Raw genomic sequence first — 16,030 nt, 5'->3', positions numbered from 1 at the left:
TGTTGTTGTTGTTGTTGTTGTTGTTGTTGTTGGTGGTGGTGGTGGTGGTGGTGGTAGAACATGATATAAGCTTTACAATTGCTTCCTTGGCATTCAACTGTGAAATGTCATTGCCCACCCTGAAACAAGCAGACAAACAAAAAACAAACTAACAGATAAACAAATAAATAAATAAATAAATAAATAAATAAATAGTTGAAAGTAGCAGTTCCAATATACAATGAATGATTGTCCATCAATATTGAGTTTTGGATTACTGTATGTACTTATCTCATATGGCATTACAATATTATTACCAGCAAAATAATAAAGTTATCTCGTCATACCCTGTTTTCCTTGTATATTTTGACTATTTAGTTTGTAAATATAAAGTAAATATCGTCTCTGTATTAACATACTGTGAATGGTTGGTGCAAACAGTAAAGTTAGTTCTTTTGAGAAACTCTCCTTCTTACAGAGATTCTGGCGTAAATCTCGCACTGTTAACAGTGTTTTAAATAAGAAACCGCATTGAACTTGTCAGTAAGAGTGGCAACGTAAGATGGCTGCCCTCTGGCTTCACTTGTGAAGGGCCAGTTGACAGTGCCCGTGCATTTGAGATGGAGAAGTCCTACAGATCTCGCGATAAGCTCGTGTGGTTACCAGCCAGGGGAACACGATTTTGAAAAAGTTGGAGCCGAATGGCAGAGAGGCATGCAGAGTGGAGTGGACTTGATCAACGTTACACAGTCTTAATTCCGTATTACGGTTGAATATACGTTCACTCGCATTTTCAAATGAAGGGAATACGGGAGCGTGGTACCACCGTACTTTACGTGCTTTCGGTACAAGGTTAGTAAATTGGTATTTTTTTTAACTTGCTAGCGCTAACTGGCTAATGCTAACTCAAAACAACTTACCCAAAACTGTTTTATTAATGTCTCTGTACATTTCCGTCGGTGTACTCATTGAATTTTCTTTTGTTATTTGTCACCGCGATGTTTAAAATAGCCAATATTGTGTGGTCGCTCGTGCGAGCCCGCGGGCTCAAAGCATCGACGCGCTAAAAATCCAATAATGTTTGTGTGTTTGTGATAGTGTAACATTAGTAGAAAACAAGGTCGACTCCTAGACAACCAGTGGTCCATATACACTATAGAACTGCACAACATCGTCGGGGTGGGTGTTTTTATGTATGGCACTCGCCCCTTTCCTTGCAGCCAAATAAGATGGCAAAATAGGTTGTCATCGAATGCTGTGCAAGTGTGCAATTCTACACCATTATAGCAGGAGTAGTAATACTGAACATGAAACATTGATGCTATTATTGTTTCTGTGCAGGTACTTAACCTGTGGAATCTTGGGCTTCCTTCAAAATGCCATCCAGTCAGATTCTTAAGCCAGTCCTCAAGTTGAAGGTGGACGAGCTCTTCCTTACCTGGTTGAGCGATCCCAAAACTCAGGCGGTACTCAAAGACTACCTAGACCTCATCAAAAGTGGACATCATGCCGATTTAAGCAATGTGGGCGTCAAGGAGAAGTGCACTCTGACATTCAACCAGAACAACAAAGTGGCATTACAAAACTTGAAAGAGAAGAAGTCAGCTGCCTCCAGTTTGTCCATGAGTCCACCTTGTGCCTCGACCCTGCCCTCAGGATGCAGCACCGGCACCAGGGTGATGGGACCCCACGGCAGAATCTTACGGAGGTCCGTCAGCTCCAAAAAGGTAAGTAATCTAATGCAGTGTCCCAACCTTTTTTTTTGGCAAAGGTACACAAAAAAATAGCCCTGTGAAAAATGTATACTATAGCACACAAAATAAAAAATAAAATAAAAATTGATGAGTCCCATAATGGGTGTCCAAACATTTTCTTACAAGGGCCACATACAGAAAAATTGAAGGAGGCAAAGGATATATTACATTTCTTTAACACACTTAAACCAGTCCATCAGTTTGGATAAAGTTTTTTTTTTTTCCCAGTTAGTTTTAAAAATGTGTATTTTCTAATGTTATTTATTAGGGGTGTTAAAAAAATCGATTCGGCGCTATATCGCGATACTACATCGCGCGATTCTCGAATCGATTAAAAAATCGATTTTTTTTTTTTTTGTGTGTGTGTGTGTGTGTGTGTGTGAATCGATTTTTAAACTTCCATTTTTAATGGAAAAATATTCAACAAAACGTCTGACTTCGGGTTAGGATTCACACCTTGAGCATGGAAGAATGTTATATGAACGGAACATTAAGCCTTAATATTTTATTTTAATGCTGTTCAAACATGAAACAGATTACAACCTCTATAAGACTGAAATTTCAGATAAATAAATAATACATTTTCATATAAATCTTACACTCTACAAGCTTACTGATTAGTATTTTCTAAATTTGAATGAAAAAAAATCGAAACAATCGACTTAAAAATTCGTATCAGGATTAATCGGTATCGAATCGAATCGTGACCTGTGTGTGTGACCACAGTTGTGTGTCCACGCAACATTGTCCCAGAGGAGGCTCCCCATAGTCATAATTATACGGATGCTTTCCAAACGTTCCAACCTCACCCATGAATTACTATGTCCGATCATACCGACTCAACATGTTGATTTTTTTCCTTCTTCAAGTTTACTTTCTGGAAGCTCACAACAATTCTGTTTGTCTGCTATCAAAGTTTGTTTGGCATTGAAATGTTGACAAGATGAGATGCAACTATGTACAAGCGCTGGTCTACTGTGCATATGGCGCATGTGTTAGTGCAATGACAGTGAGGAAGGAAGACAGCTGGAGAAGGGCTGGGGGGTGTACACGCTCCTCCAGGCTTCACCTTCTGCATGTTGTTGGCACGCACAACATCTGAAGACATGTTTTTGTACTATAAAGATCATAACTACATACTGTGCATTAAGAATTTGTGTGTGGATTTAATTCTGGATTAATAGTATCTCGGGCTGCAGCTAATGATTTTTTTTTAATCATCTATAAATCAACACATTTTGACACTTGCTGTTTACTGAAAATGACATCACAGTGCCTAAGGGCTCAGGTAATGACTGTCATGGCTCACCTGCTTTCTGGGTTTGGTCATGGGATGTTCACAAGCTGAGCTGTTTACATTTATTTGACAGTGTTGGTTACGTTTTATTAGACATTGGTAATCTTATTGATTGTTAAAATGTTGTATGTGCATTGGTGTACTGTTGATAAAGATTTATGATGGCGCTGAAACTAATTGCATTGTTCTCTATGGTAAAAATCTTAATGAGTTGGTTCTGGAGTTTTGTAAATAAGATCTAAAGCATCAGTTGGACAGTATGTGCACTCGAGTGTAATGTGGCACATCATGTGGCAGCCACGTGTCACTCAATATTAAAGGAACTATGTGGTATAACTGGGGGAGCGCAGTGGGGCGTGCTTCTATTTTAAGACAACAAAATGGATTCCTGCGTACTGGTGCATTCTTGGGCAGATTAGTGGAAAAAATTTATGTCCCGGTGATGCAGGCTACAACAGCTGGTGTGACTTTGACACCGGACCCTGCAGAGAGTCCCGTGTCGCCATTAAATACCCAGAATTCCCCTGCCGGGCAGAGGCGTGGCAACACACTCATGTAGAGGTGGGAATCTTGGGGCACCTCACGATTCGATTGCGATTACGATTCAGAGGCTACGATTCGATTATAAAACGATTATTGATTTCCCCCCAGGCAGCAGAAAAAAAACAATGTATTTTGGTGCTTTTAATGTTTCGTACGTTAGTTACAAAAATAGTACAAAAGTCCTCTCAGGCCTAAATAAACTACTATTTCAGTATCAAGTTAACAGTTCAAAACAGTAAATAAAATACTCAAGTCCTCATTCTGTAACAGCTTTTAAGTATATTCAGTCTTCAACAGAATAAAACATAGCATTGAGCAAAAATATATTATTTTTATCCACTCAAAAGTGCACTGAGATATAAATGAAAGACAATGTGAACTACTACTTCAATACAAATGCCTAAAAAAAAAAAAAGTGCTTTCCTGCTTTTTAAGTTGTGTAAAGATGAACATGTAAACATTAAAGTTTCTCAGAGGTACAAAAAAAAAAAACTCAAGTGCTTTTCTGCTTTTTAACTTGTGAAAACATGAACGTGTAAACATTAAAGGGATCGTTCGGCTTTTTTAACATGAATCTCAATTTGATCCTCACCTCCCGTGTGTGCGATCAGCACTGACTTCTTTCTGACAGCGTTCAGTGACACGCGTTCATGTTTGACGTTGGACGAGAGGAAAATAGTCCAGCAAGATGGCTGGGGTCTCGGAAATAAAGCCTTTTTCTTCTAAAAAAAACTATTTGTTTTCAAAAGCGTGATACATTTCCACCACAATACTCTTTTCTGAATAAAGTCAGACGCCATTACCGCCAGCCACTACTTTTCTGTTCGTTCGTTCGTATCACTGCGCGGCGCCCTGTCGAACGCTAACCGACGCACTGCAGCCAGCTAGCTGATACTTCCGCCTCAAGTTGTTTGCCTTTTCGGAGCAGGTCTGATCTCACGAAGAGGTGGGTTGGTCAGCTCAGCCATGCTTGTTGTTGTTTTGAATGTCGAGGCGTGAGTTGTGGATGTGTACTCTCGGTCCGTCCCATTAAGCGTCCCGAAGACCGCGCGCGCTACTGCGTTTCAGTTCCGCGTACTTTCCGCTCCGGTCCACTTTTAGTTTCGGTTCCCTTGGCATATTTATATAATCGGAATTTGGACTTTTGTGAATCGTTCTCGATTGTTCCACGGCCGAATCGTGAATAATCTAAGAATCGGAAATTTTGCACACCTCTACACTCATGTACTCGATCAGGTGCTAGTTGAGGATGTTTATTGACATTTTGCACAACAGTTGTTTAAAGGCCTCAGCTCGTACATGGACATTCTCGAGTCACAGGTTGTTTCTTCATAATGTGCTTGGCTGCCTCAGTGATATTACAGAATAACTATTTTAAGTAGGGGGTGTCTAATCTGTGCCATGCAAGCTTCTTTATTTAAAGTGGCTTATAAATGAAGGGAGGCTGGTATTTACATGATGTAGATGTAAGAAATTTGAGCTACACTTGGAAATCCCGAAGACGTCTTCCAAGTTATTCTTGTGTCAAATAGAAATGAATGACAGTTAACACAAATGAAGAACGAACGTGCATATTCAGACAGTTTTGCATGACTCTCACTGTCACAGTGAGTGATTATAAGACCTTAATAGTCGCTCACGCTGCGTTCCAAACTAATATTTATAGTAACAGTTTGTTTACATAATGGTGTACACTTGGACAATACAAATCTACGTACTGTTAAATTATTTGAGTGTGACTGTGACTCGGAGCAAATGGTTTCCTTCAGTAAAGCCATATTAAGGAAAGTTTCTGAGCGACAAATGCATCGTATTAAGACAGCAGCTGTTCAAAAGCCAATGATGACAAGAAGCAAGCGGGTATTTGAAGCCGCTGGTCTCCCTGGAGTGAGTCCCAAGTTAAAAGCCTTTTAGTGTAGAATTTTCCCAACAGCTTGCAGTCATATACATAGAGCTGTATTTCGGCCACATCGTACTTATGTTTACAAGTACATCTGCAGTTTGCTCAGAAATACAAGAATCATTTTCAACCCATTTTTTCCACTGATGAATGTCAGAAGGATGGAGTTCTGGATGGTGTTGGTGGCTGTGCGCAAGAGTGATGTTTGTAAAAAGGAGTAGTTGGATGGTAGGTCCGTAAAGGTATCAAAATTACCTCTACCTCAGGTTGAATTGTTTAGCATTCAAAGAAGAAATAATGACAAGGTGTCTTGGAGTGAAAAAGCCATCATACAAACAGCTTATCAAGCTTGTGCAGTGTCCTGCATGGGGGATAACAGGAAGTACAGAAAACAGTGGAAAATGTTGGTCTTTTTCATCCTCTCATCTCAAAATAATGTGCGCTGTGCAGGCAAGTTCACAACATAACGTGAACAAATATTGGTTTGTTTACATGGCTATGGCGAGCATGTGTAAATCAAATAGGCTTTTTTTTTTTTTGGGCCGTGTGAAAGGCGACACCGTTAGATCAGCAACTTTGTGAAGAATTGATGTAATTGCCGTCACTTTTGGGACATAAGTGGACTGCAGCGCCGTCGCAAACAGTGCTTGCCTGGTGCTTTTAATAGGCACAGACTACTTCGGACATCATTCTTTGAATTTGACGTGTCCCGTCCCTCCGCTATCCCCCTCCTTCCTCCACCGTCGCACATCAACTATAATAAGATGTGGAATGGCTGGCAGCCCGAGCTCGCAGAGGAAGGCAAAACAAAGCGAAGCATAATATGGGAAGCAGAGGAGCTAGATGTATGCATGATGTACGTCGAGTGAATATGTCACACACTAATTTAGATGATTCTCTTAGGAAACTAAGTTTTGATACCTTGGCTGTCACATGGAGATTATTTTATCTTGTTCTTGATATTTATACTTGCACATAGCAAAAGCTGGTTAGAAATAATCTTCCATAATAGTAAGTCAATGTAAGGGTTTTTCCCAATAACACAAGGTTCTTATTGGTGTCCAGTATACTTGGAATTCTTTTAAATGAGGGAATCTGTGAGAGAAAATGTATATTTATAAATCAAAACATTAGGAGAAGAGTATTTTTACTTTGAAAGTGGTCCCATATGAAAAAAAATATTTCACAAAAAGTGTAGTCTAAGAAACTAATCATTTTAAAATAGTTGTAACACATTATGAAGGGGAAAAAAATCATTTTAATTACTCATGAAGTCCTACAAAAATGGTATTAATGTAACAAAATAGTCATAATCTATTAAACACCAAGACAAAGTTAGATTTTATGAGAACAAACATGTCTGTAACTTTTTAAAATGCATTTAATCACTGTAAAGGTTTAATGCATCTTTGCAAAAGTGAAAACGAATGTAATTAGAATTGTTAATCGGAATTGTGACGTATTTATGTTTACATATTCAATAAACCCAATCAACAAACCAACCAACATTGGAAAGTTGTGATGTGCCCTGAATTATTTCTATGTCTGATGTTGCAGGAGGTAGAAACTAGTAAACCCTTTTTACTGTGTCGTCATATTGCTCAGGTGCATCCCCCAATTGGCCGCTGTGAGCGAGCTGCATCAACAGGTCTGTTTTTCTTTACGTAACCTTCCACAAGTGCACCGGAATGCAAACTGGAAAGGGCAGATCCAATGTGTACACCCCTCCCATCCCTATACGCACAGAAAGCGAGTCCCACACACAGACGTCCTGTCACTCCTTATCTTCCCGGCAGTGTTGAGGAGAGCGCTCCCTTTTCCCCTGTCCACTCTACGTGCGTGTTGTGTAGCGGCAAGCAGAGTTGAGATTGCGCGACCCGATCTGGAATGGGAGAGGGAGTCACAGTAGCAGCTGCTGCCTTGCATTAAGCTGCTCTGACTCTTGACAGAGGACAAACGCAGGGATACGCACAACTTCTGCAAACAATAACGCCTGACTTGTCCAACCCGTCCGGACCCCACTGGATTTGTTGATGTGTTCCCCGTGGTGTGCGTCGTGAGGATGAGGATGAGGGAGTTGTCTCTGCGTCAGGACCCTGACCTGAGGAAGGAGCTCGCCCTGCTGGCGCGAGGCTGTGACTTTGTATTGCCCTCGCGCTTCAAGAAGAGGCTTAAAGCCTTCCAGCAAGGACAGGCCGAGGTTTGTATGGGGGTACAGGACTCATGCCAAGAGACTTGAATTTTAAATTGTTATGCTTCTCTTGTGACTAATGACTAATTGAAGTTCCTGTCACTATTCCATTCTTTGTTAGCCAATGGCATAGGTGCTCCATTGGTCCAGTGACATCAAATGTGCACCACATTTACTGGGTAGCATTCGTCTTGCGCTGTTTGCCCACCAACAGCTCTTGTTGCCATGTCAATATTTGTTAGCCAATGGCACAGGTGTTGCTTTGGCTTTGTGAGATCAGCTGATCACCATATTTATTGGGTGGTGGTTGTCTAGCATGGTGTACCATCCAATACATGCGCCACCATTCAAATCCAGTTCCTATCATGGTATCATTCTGTGTTAGCCAGTGTTACAGATTTTCCTTAGGCCCTGTAATTAAAGTTCCTTCAGTTCCTAAAACCATACTATCTTTTGTTGGCCAATGTCATGGGTGTTCCTTCGGCCCTCGGAGATCTGGTGTGCGCCACATTTTAACTGTGTGGTGGAATTCTTGCGCATTATGCCGCGTGTAGCCCCACTCATCTGTCCTTGCTTTAGGCCACATCACTGGGAATGTGTAAAATGTCATGCGGCTTAGCAAGTCGAGCTTCAGGCGCTTAGCTAGTGGTTAGCATAGGGGGTAGAGGAGGGGGACCGTGTGTGGCAGGGTGGCAGCAGAAGAGGTTTATGTCCTTTTATAGCAATGGCTGACACCGGCACACGGTGTGCAGCACAGCATCAGGCACATTCATCATTTATGGTGTACCCTCAGTAGTGTTTATAGTTTGAACCATGTTGTCAGGTGTTACATGAGTTTGCAGGCGAGAAACAGACATCAAATGAAGTGGCACTCATTGACATTCGGTCACACCGCATACAGACTCACTCAATAATTCGTATCTTAGATACAATGGTAATGGTTTGCCTATGACTGAATCTTGTTTTTAATTTTCAATTTTCTTTTTTTTGTTTTTTTATATTTATTTTTTTGATATATCAATTTCATAACTTTGCCAGCAAGCTGAATTCTCGCGGTATTTGTGAGTTCACAGCTCCGCAGAGTACATCTTCTACCGCTGATACGTTTGCAGCCGACCTTTTTTAGGTCGGACCAATCAGGCATTGTTTAGGGTGGGACGAAACCAATAAGCGCCGATGGCGGGAGGTAAACAAACAAACCTAACAGACAATTGGACGTTGCAATTAATTCTGTTCTCGCAGTATTACTCACCGTTTCCTTGTGAATTTGAACAGTGAGAGACGATTCATACATTTTTATCTGGTAAAGAAGTTCATGCTGTGTCTGCAGAAACGTCTGCCTTAAAAAGACAATTTATGAACTTTATGAACAATCACAATGCTTTCTCGCTGAATTTTGATATCCTGCTTGTATTGTGGCCTTGAACGTGTCAACATAACTTAAACATGTTTTTATTTCCGTAACTAGGGTTAGACCGATTATAAATATGCCGATATTTTTCAAAATGCCAAATATCTGCATCGGCCTTTTTACAAATCCGAAGGCCGAGATAGTATCTCACCGAGCGTTGAATGCTTGCGAACATAGCGAATTGTGGGTTCTCATCAGGAATTGTAAGATGATTCAGAGACAGTTTTTACTTGTCGTAAAGAAATTAACATGTTTACTTTAGACAGTTTTTTACTGTCTGCAAAGATCTTTTGAAACGTTTTATGAGCCCTAAGGAAAATCCCAAATTAGCTAAATTCAGAGGCATTTGTCGCTCAGTGTGAGATACAGATGACTTTTCATTTTCATTTATTTATTAAAATTTTCACTTAACTTTATAAAAAATGATAGTGACACTGGAAACTCCCTACACTTTTTATTTTTAAAAAATGAACATTTAAAATTAAAATGAAGAAAGAAATTATGTTGAAATTTTGGAAAACTTTATTTACAGGAGAAAACTTTAGGGAGCTATTTACTTGCTTAGTTTTTAATTTAGATTAAGGAGGAGAAAAATATTTGTCAAAATCTTTAAAAATCAACTGCTAAAATACCTTTTAATTCTGTTTGTTAAAACAACTTTTCCAATTTTCAACACTGAAGTTTTTTCTTCTCATTTAAACATATAAGGAATAGACAGCTTTGTTTAAAAATTATAACAAAAACTGCAGGGAGCTTCCAGGGTCATTAGCATATGTTAACTATCGGTCTATCACTATCCGGGCCGTAACTATCCAAAAATTTCTGCCTGTTGTTCAGTTTCAACTGTTGTTGTTGTAGCTGTAAGGTGCATTTTTGTAGAGCTGCACTGAGGAACGCTATCTTGAACGTTGTGGTATGTTGTGAAACATTATTGCAATGTAACAGATGATGTCAGTTTCCTAATCAGGCCAGTTGACTAATCTTCGCTGCCCATCAAGACATCAAAACAGAGCACCATTTGGCTGTTTATCACTAAATAGAGAACACAAAGTGTCAGTGGATCAAAGTTATTGCACAGTCCTCAAGTCAAATCAGCTGATGTTGTTGTTTGATCAGTACTGTTTTTCCTCAAATAGTGGCCTACCTTCTAATAGTGCCCAGATTATTTGCCAAATACATCGTCCCCTTAAAGAAACACTCCAGCACAAATAGACCTCCTTTACCCAAATTTTCCAGCAATACAAATGACAGGAGGTTGCACTAGGGGGCTGTAATTCTACTTTATGGACTAACATGTTTACCATAACACACATCGCCCTCACAGCAAACATGGAGCCTGTAAAGCTGAGGCCGTAATAAAATATGAAGTATAGATAGATATTATATTAAGTGATTGTTGGTCAAATGAAGTGTGCTTTTTTATCTCTAAATTTTAATGGTGTTTTTACCAGAAACACAATAAAAACAAAACTGAATTTAGTGATGTGTGTTTTCATTGTCATGTCTGGGGTCACGCCAGGGTTAAGTTTGAGTTCATGACCTGTTAAGTTGGGTTCACGAACGTGAGGTCAAGTGTCTGTTTTGAACTGATGTAACTGTCATATAACCGTCATCTAGTTTCAACTAGTTTTAGGCTATGTGATGTCGATCTTTAATCCTTTAGGTGATGTCTGGACCTTTGTGATGTCGTTCTTTAGTCTTTTACTTGCTACAACCAATCAGATCGATTCACTGTCTGTAGCTGCAGTGTGAGAATTGTGTGTGTTTCGCCGGATTATGGCTCGCTCTTCTCTGTGCTTCTCCGCAGCCCAAAGGGGCTCGGCGTGTCGTGATTCTCGATGCATTCTCATTGTTGTACGTTTAGTCAAGTTATGTGAATAAATAGTTAAAACCTTATTTGTGTCTGCACTTTGGGATCCAAACCTCTCAGCACACAACATTAATGGACAGTGGCAATATTATTATTCTCAATTATTATTATTATTCATTTATTATTCATTATTCATAAGTCAGATGCTTTTGGAGAAATAGTAATAGACACAAAGAGTTTCCGCTAAAGTACCCAATAGGATCTACACTTGAGCAAATAAACACACTTGGCTACTCTATAAAGAATCCTGTTTTTAATGGAGTGCATAAGTATTAGCAACTGTTGTGAAAGGGAAGAGTTAATAAGGATCTTAAGACCATCATTAGCATATGATAACATCAGGTGGCTAACAGTGTGTGTGTGTGTGTGTGTGTGTGTTTTTGCATCAGGCGCAGGTGAGGACAGAGGAGCCCGTCAGCCGCGCGCTGAGCGAAAGCATTCCAAAGTTTTACTTCCCGCAAGGTCGGCCTCAAGCCAACGTTAACATCGACAGCCTCATTTCCAAAATTGAGGCGACATTCTGCCAATTCCCCAATGAAAGGGCCACCATTGAGGACATGGGGCAAGTTGCCAAGGTGAGAAAGTGATTTACAGCATGCCACCCAGTCACATGATTTACGTGTTTGCTCATTTCACACCAAAAAATATGAGCCCATCCTAGCTGTGGTTTGAGGGCAACCAAAGTGTTTCCTCAGGGAAATGATCAAATGATGCAAGTCTGCTTTATGCTAACAACAACGTGTGTCTGCTCAGGCCTGCGAGTGTCCCCTCTACTGGAAGGTGCCATTGTTCTGCTCAGCCGGGGGCGACAGGACGGGCTTCGTGTCTGTGCACAAGTTCGTGGCTATGTGGCGCAAGTAAGACAATGGCCGCTTTTGTTGACGCTTTCAGCTGGGCCGCTCGTACAACGCCGCCTGTTTGAACTGTTATTTCCTTGGCATCAGTAAACACAAATGATGGGTGGCAAAGGCCTTGCAAACATTTGCACTGTGGACAAAAACAGGACAAGAAAAACATGACTTTTAGAAATGTAAACAGTTGTGTGCAAAAGTCTCAGGCGCCATTAGGTTAGTGTTGTTTTTTGCTATTCTGTAATGACTATATAATGGGAGGGAATTTAGAACTGAACTGTTGACATAAAGTGGTTAAAACTACAGTTTAATAAAACCTATTTTGGTTGCACTTTATATTTACAATGTTGAGTACGTGAAAGTGAACACACAAATCAAAGCCGATTACTTTATAAAGTAGTATCGTCATCAAATTACAATATTGCTGATATTAAGTTGGTCTGTGACCCTCATTGGATTTGTTTTCACAATTCTGAACTGTGAACCAAGTGAAAAAAAAAAAGACTTGATTATGAAGTTATGTATTTGTGTGTATCTGTTAGCCATAGCTGTGTCAATGGCAGGATATCTCACAACTGATATTGCGTGCACGTCCATTAAACTATCCATTCAAATAGTGACCATAAATTTCTTTAACCACATCCTCACCAAAATGTGCCCATGTACCAAATTTCAATATGCAGTATGTGTTCTAAGTAGGGCCCGACTGATTAATTGATCAATTATGATCCTTCAAACATCGGCCAAAAATAATTGTCTGTGTTTAAAAAAAAAAAAAAAAAAAAAATTATTTGTTTCATAGTCTTAAGAAAACATTCAATTTTTCCACAAAAAATGGAGGGAGATGTGGATAAAAATTAATTAAAATAATGGGAAAAATAAAAAGTATGAGAAAAATACTTTAAAAAAAATTTAAAAAAAAAGGAAAAAAACACAAATATGCGAATCTGCAGTTGCAGGACTGCAAATATGCAGGGGTCAGAGGTAGTTTTAATTTGTAATATCGCCATTCGCCACTAGATGGCAGACATGTCTTCGTTACAGTGGGTTTTAACTTCTCTATACTTCAACGTGAGTAGGCATAATAATTTTTTGCCGATTTAGAGTGATATGTAGGACAAATATAGTACCTCAGTAATATTACATTGTGAGTTTTTTGTGAAGAAATGTATACAATGAGTTTTTAATGTTGGTTTCTTGTTCAACAGTTATGTGCCATCCTTGAATGCTAATTTATTTTTATGCAAATGAGCCCTTTGCGCTGGGGAAAAAAACTGGGAAGTGAAAAGTTATTATTTTTTAAACAATATATTTACAGTTAAGACCTCGCTATTTGTGAGGAATATTAAGCAGGTCAAGTCATTACAAGGTATATATATTTATTTTTTTAAATTAATCAGCCGATTGTAATCTGTTGTTTTTCTGACAACAATTGGCATCGGTCTCAAAAAGTCCGTATCGGTCAGCCCTAGTTCTGTGATGTAATATGTAAAAGTGTAGCACACTGTGTGAATATGTATTAAGCATTCCGAAAGCTGGACAAGCTGACCTTTGACTTGAGCTCATAATCGAGCTGTTCTAATCGAGGCCACAACAGATGCTCACCTTTACCTCCCTCCTTTCCTTTTTTTTTTTTTTTTTTTTTAAAACCTACCAGCACCCTCAACGCTGATAATTACCCAGAAGCCATCCAGAATCCTAATTTCAGAATGTATTAGAGCTGTTCTCCTCTCATAATAGGACACAACAAAAGAGGGAGTAACCTCGCCACCATCTGTTCTCTCTTTCTGTGCAGGACGCTGCAGACCTGTCACGACGAGGCTGCCAAATTTGTGCACCTCCTGGCCAAGCCTGGCTGTAATTACCTGGAACAAGACGACTTTATTCCCTTCCTGCAGGTACTGGCAAGGCCGCACGTGCGCTCGCCACTTTGGCTCGCCTTGTCGCTCACACAGGAGTAATTCATATGCACTCGCTGACCACTTCATTAGGAACACCTGCGTGGTGTTCTTTTGATTGACAGTGTCAAGAATGTATTACTTTAAACCAGAAGGGGAAAGTAAACTCATTGTATGTAAATACAGGGGGTCCTTGCATCCAAGTCTAAGCATGTTTTTGTTTTTTTGTTTTTTTTAACCTAAGTTAAGGGACATGGCGACATGAACCGATCCCATATAATGCAGATGTTGTTTTGAAAAAATATTCCATCGGTCTTTATGCTTGCGATTGATTCCGGTGGCGCGCTCGCTTTAATTTGTGCGCTTGCACGAGGGCGAAATGTCTTTTGACTGTTGTGATGAATGAGAGGGCGATTGCGGCGGAGTAGATGCGACTGTCCCCGCCTGTTTCCCCCCGCTTGTGATTTATGTGTTTCGCTATGATTTAATTTCTCACAGTGGGAAGTCAAAGAGGCACGGAAATAAGGCCTTTTAATTCCTACGCACCCTGAGCATTTATGTCAACACATGGGAAAGAGGGGATTCAAAAATTACTTATGATGTATTCAAAAAAAGAAAGCAGCACTTTTGTGGCACAAGAAAGGTTAATAGGAGCACCTGCATTTTTCATTGGCCTTGTCACCACTGTCCAGTCACAAGGTTCAGTGCAGTTCGCGTTTATTTATAAAATTGCAAAATAATATTTGTAGAGAGAGGGTCGAGTTTAGGATTACAATGCCCTTACATCAAAGTTTACATTTGCAGGACATAAACACAACACGTCGGAATTGCTGCAATGGGCATCTTTACCCAAACAGAACATAATGCAAAAAAAATGTGAGGAAAGTTTCAGATTAGATGGAAAAGGCAAATTACCCATTTTTGCCATATTATTACCAGGAGTGCACATAAGTGGAGTGCCAATGCGCATGAGCACAAGAATGGACAGCCCCAGAAAACTGTGCTAAGCTAGCTAGCTGATCACAGGCAATTAATTTTTGGAACGGGCCATGCAACTCAGTTGTGTTAAATATGAGTTTGTCTTTTTGTAAAACATTAAATTGTATTTTTTTTTCCCAGCATCATGAAGTGATGCATAACCTTTATATCGTTACAAGCTCTTTTTAATTGAAGTGAGCTTCACTAGCTACTGCTTAGCTTTGATGTTGCCGCACTGGCAATGTGACGTAAAAGTGATGGGCCTGTTGTTGTCTTTCAGGACGTGGTGAACTCTCACGCGGGCCTTGCTTTCCTGAAGGAGGCGTCGGACTTCCACTCCAGATACATCACCACGGTGCGGTGCCATAAAGCATCACATGCACGTAGTTATCTTTGTATCGTTGTTGAGCGTGTCCATTCTTACAGGTGATCCAAAGGATATTTTACACCGTCAACCGATCGTGGAACGGAAAAATAACTTGTAACGAACTCCGGAAAAGTAACTTCCTTCAGGTCGGTGTCAAAATGAGGATTTACAAATGCTCCGCTTGGAAATACGCCTCATTCGATTTGTTTGTGTTTTATTTGCCGGGTCAGAACGTGGCGCTGCTGGAGCAAGAAGAAGACGTGAACCAGCTGACGGAGTTCTTCTCCTACGAGCACTTCTACGTCATCTACTGCAAGTTCTGGGAGCTGGACACCGACCACGACCTGTACATCGACCCCAACGACCTGGCGCAACACAACGACCAAGGTGCGTGGCCAGGCCACACACAAGATGGACGCTCCACTAGCATGTCCAAAGACTCACGTCTGCTGATTGTTGTTTGGTTTGTTTTTTCCCAGCCATCTCCCAAAAGATGATTGACAGGATATTCTCAGGAACAGTCACAAGGTAAGAGTCACGCTCATTTGCAGGAAAAATACACTGGATTTTTTGTTTTGTTTTTTAAGACAATGATTGTTTTTTTTCTGTAAAAAGAATTCCACATTATTCTTGTAATGTAACTTTCTTGTATTGCATTCTTTCTCCTTCAAATTACGACATACTTAATCTTTCTATTTACGATAGGTTTTTGTAAAATGATCCCCTCGCCATAATATTACAACTATAGCCAAGTATACATATGATGTAAAAGACTTCTTTTTCAACTCAATTTTCCCGAAATAATCACGTAAAAAAAAAAATTCCAATGTATTTGTTTTTTAAGTTTCATAATGTAAAACACTTTCCCATGTTGCCATTTTTTTCTCATAATGCAAATTATAATATTGCCTCAATATTCTTGCTTTTTTTTTTTTTATTCGTTTCATTCTTGTGAAACAGTAGACTTATTCATATAAAATTACTGCATGTT

General features: G+C 39.8%; 1 protein-coding gene across 3 annotated transcripts in view; it reads left to right on the top strand.

Moving 5' to 3' along the window:
* Positions 1-624: 624 nt before the first annotated feature.
* ppp2r3b (protein phosphatase 2, regulatory subunit B'', beta) overlaps positions 625-16,030 on the top strand; it is a 22,301-nt gene continuing 6,895 nt past the window's right edge. For 2 of the 3 annotated variants that reach the window (XM_077536422.1, XM_077536423.1), the window contains exons 1-9: positions 625-831; positions 1,321-1,706; positions 11,335-11,520; positions 11,699-11,802; positions 13,592-13,694; positions 14,953-15,027; positions 15,099-15,185; positions 15,270-15,426; positions 15,519-15,567. In XM_077536422.1, the coding sequence (XP_077392548.1) occupies positions 1,356-1,706; positions 11,335-11,520; positions 11,699-11,802; positions 13,592-13,694; positions 14,953-15,027; positions 15,099-15,185; positions 15,270-15,426; positions 15,519-15,567 (1,112 nt within the window). In that variant the 5' untranslated portion in view covers positions 625-831; positions 1,321-1,355. Of the gene's footprint in view, positions 832-1,320; positions 1,707-7,264; positions 7,674-11,334; positions 11,521-11,698; positions 11,803-13,591; positions 13,695-14,952; positions 15,028-15,098; positions 15,186-15,269; positions 15,427-15,518; positions 15,568-16,030 lie in introns of those variants that run through there. The other variant, XM_077536424.1, reaches the window with a different exon arrangement.

This window comes from Festucalex cinctus, chromosome 11 (genome assembly GCF_051991245.1).
Source record: "Festucalex cinctus isolate MCC-2025b chromosome 11, RoL_Fcin_1.0, whole genome shotgun sequence".
NCBI lineage: Eukaryota > Metazoa > Chordata > Actinopteri > Syngnathiformes > Syngnathidae > Festucalex > Festucalex cinctus.
This window is presented reverse-complemented; position numbering and strand designations above follow the sequence as displayed.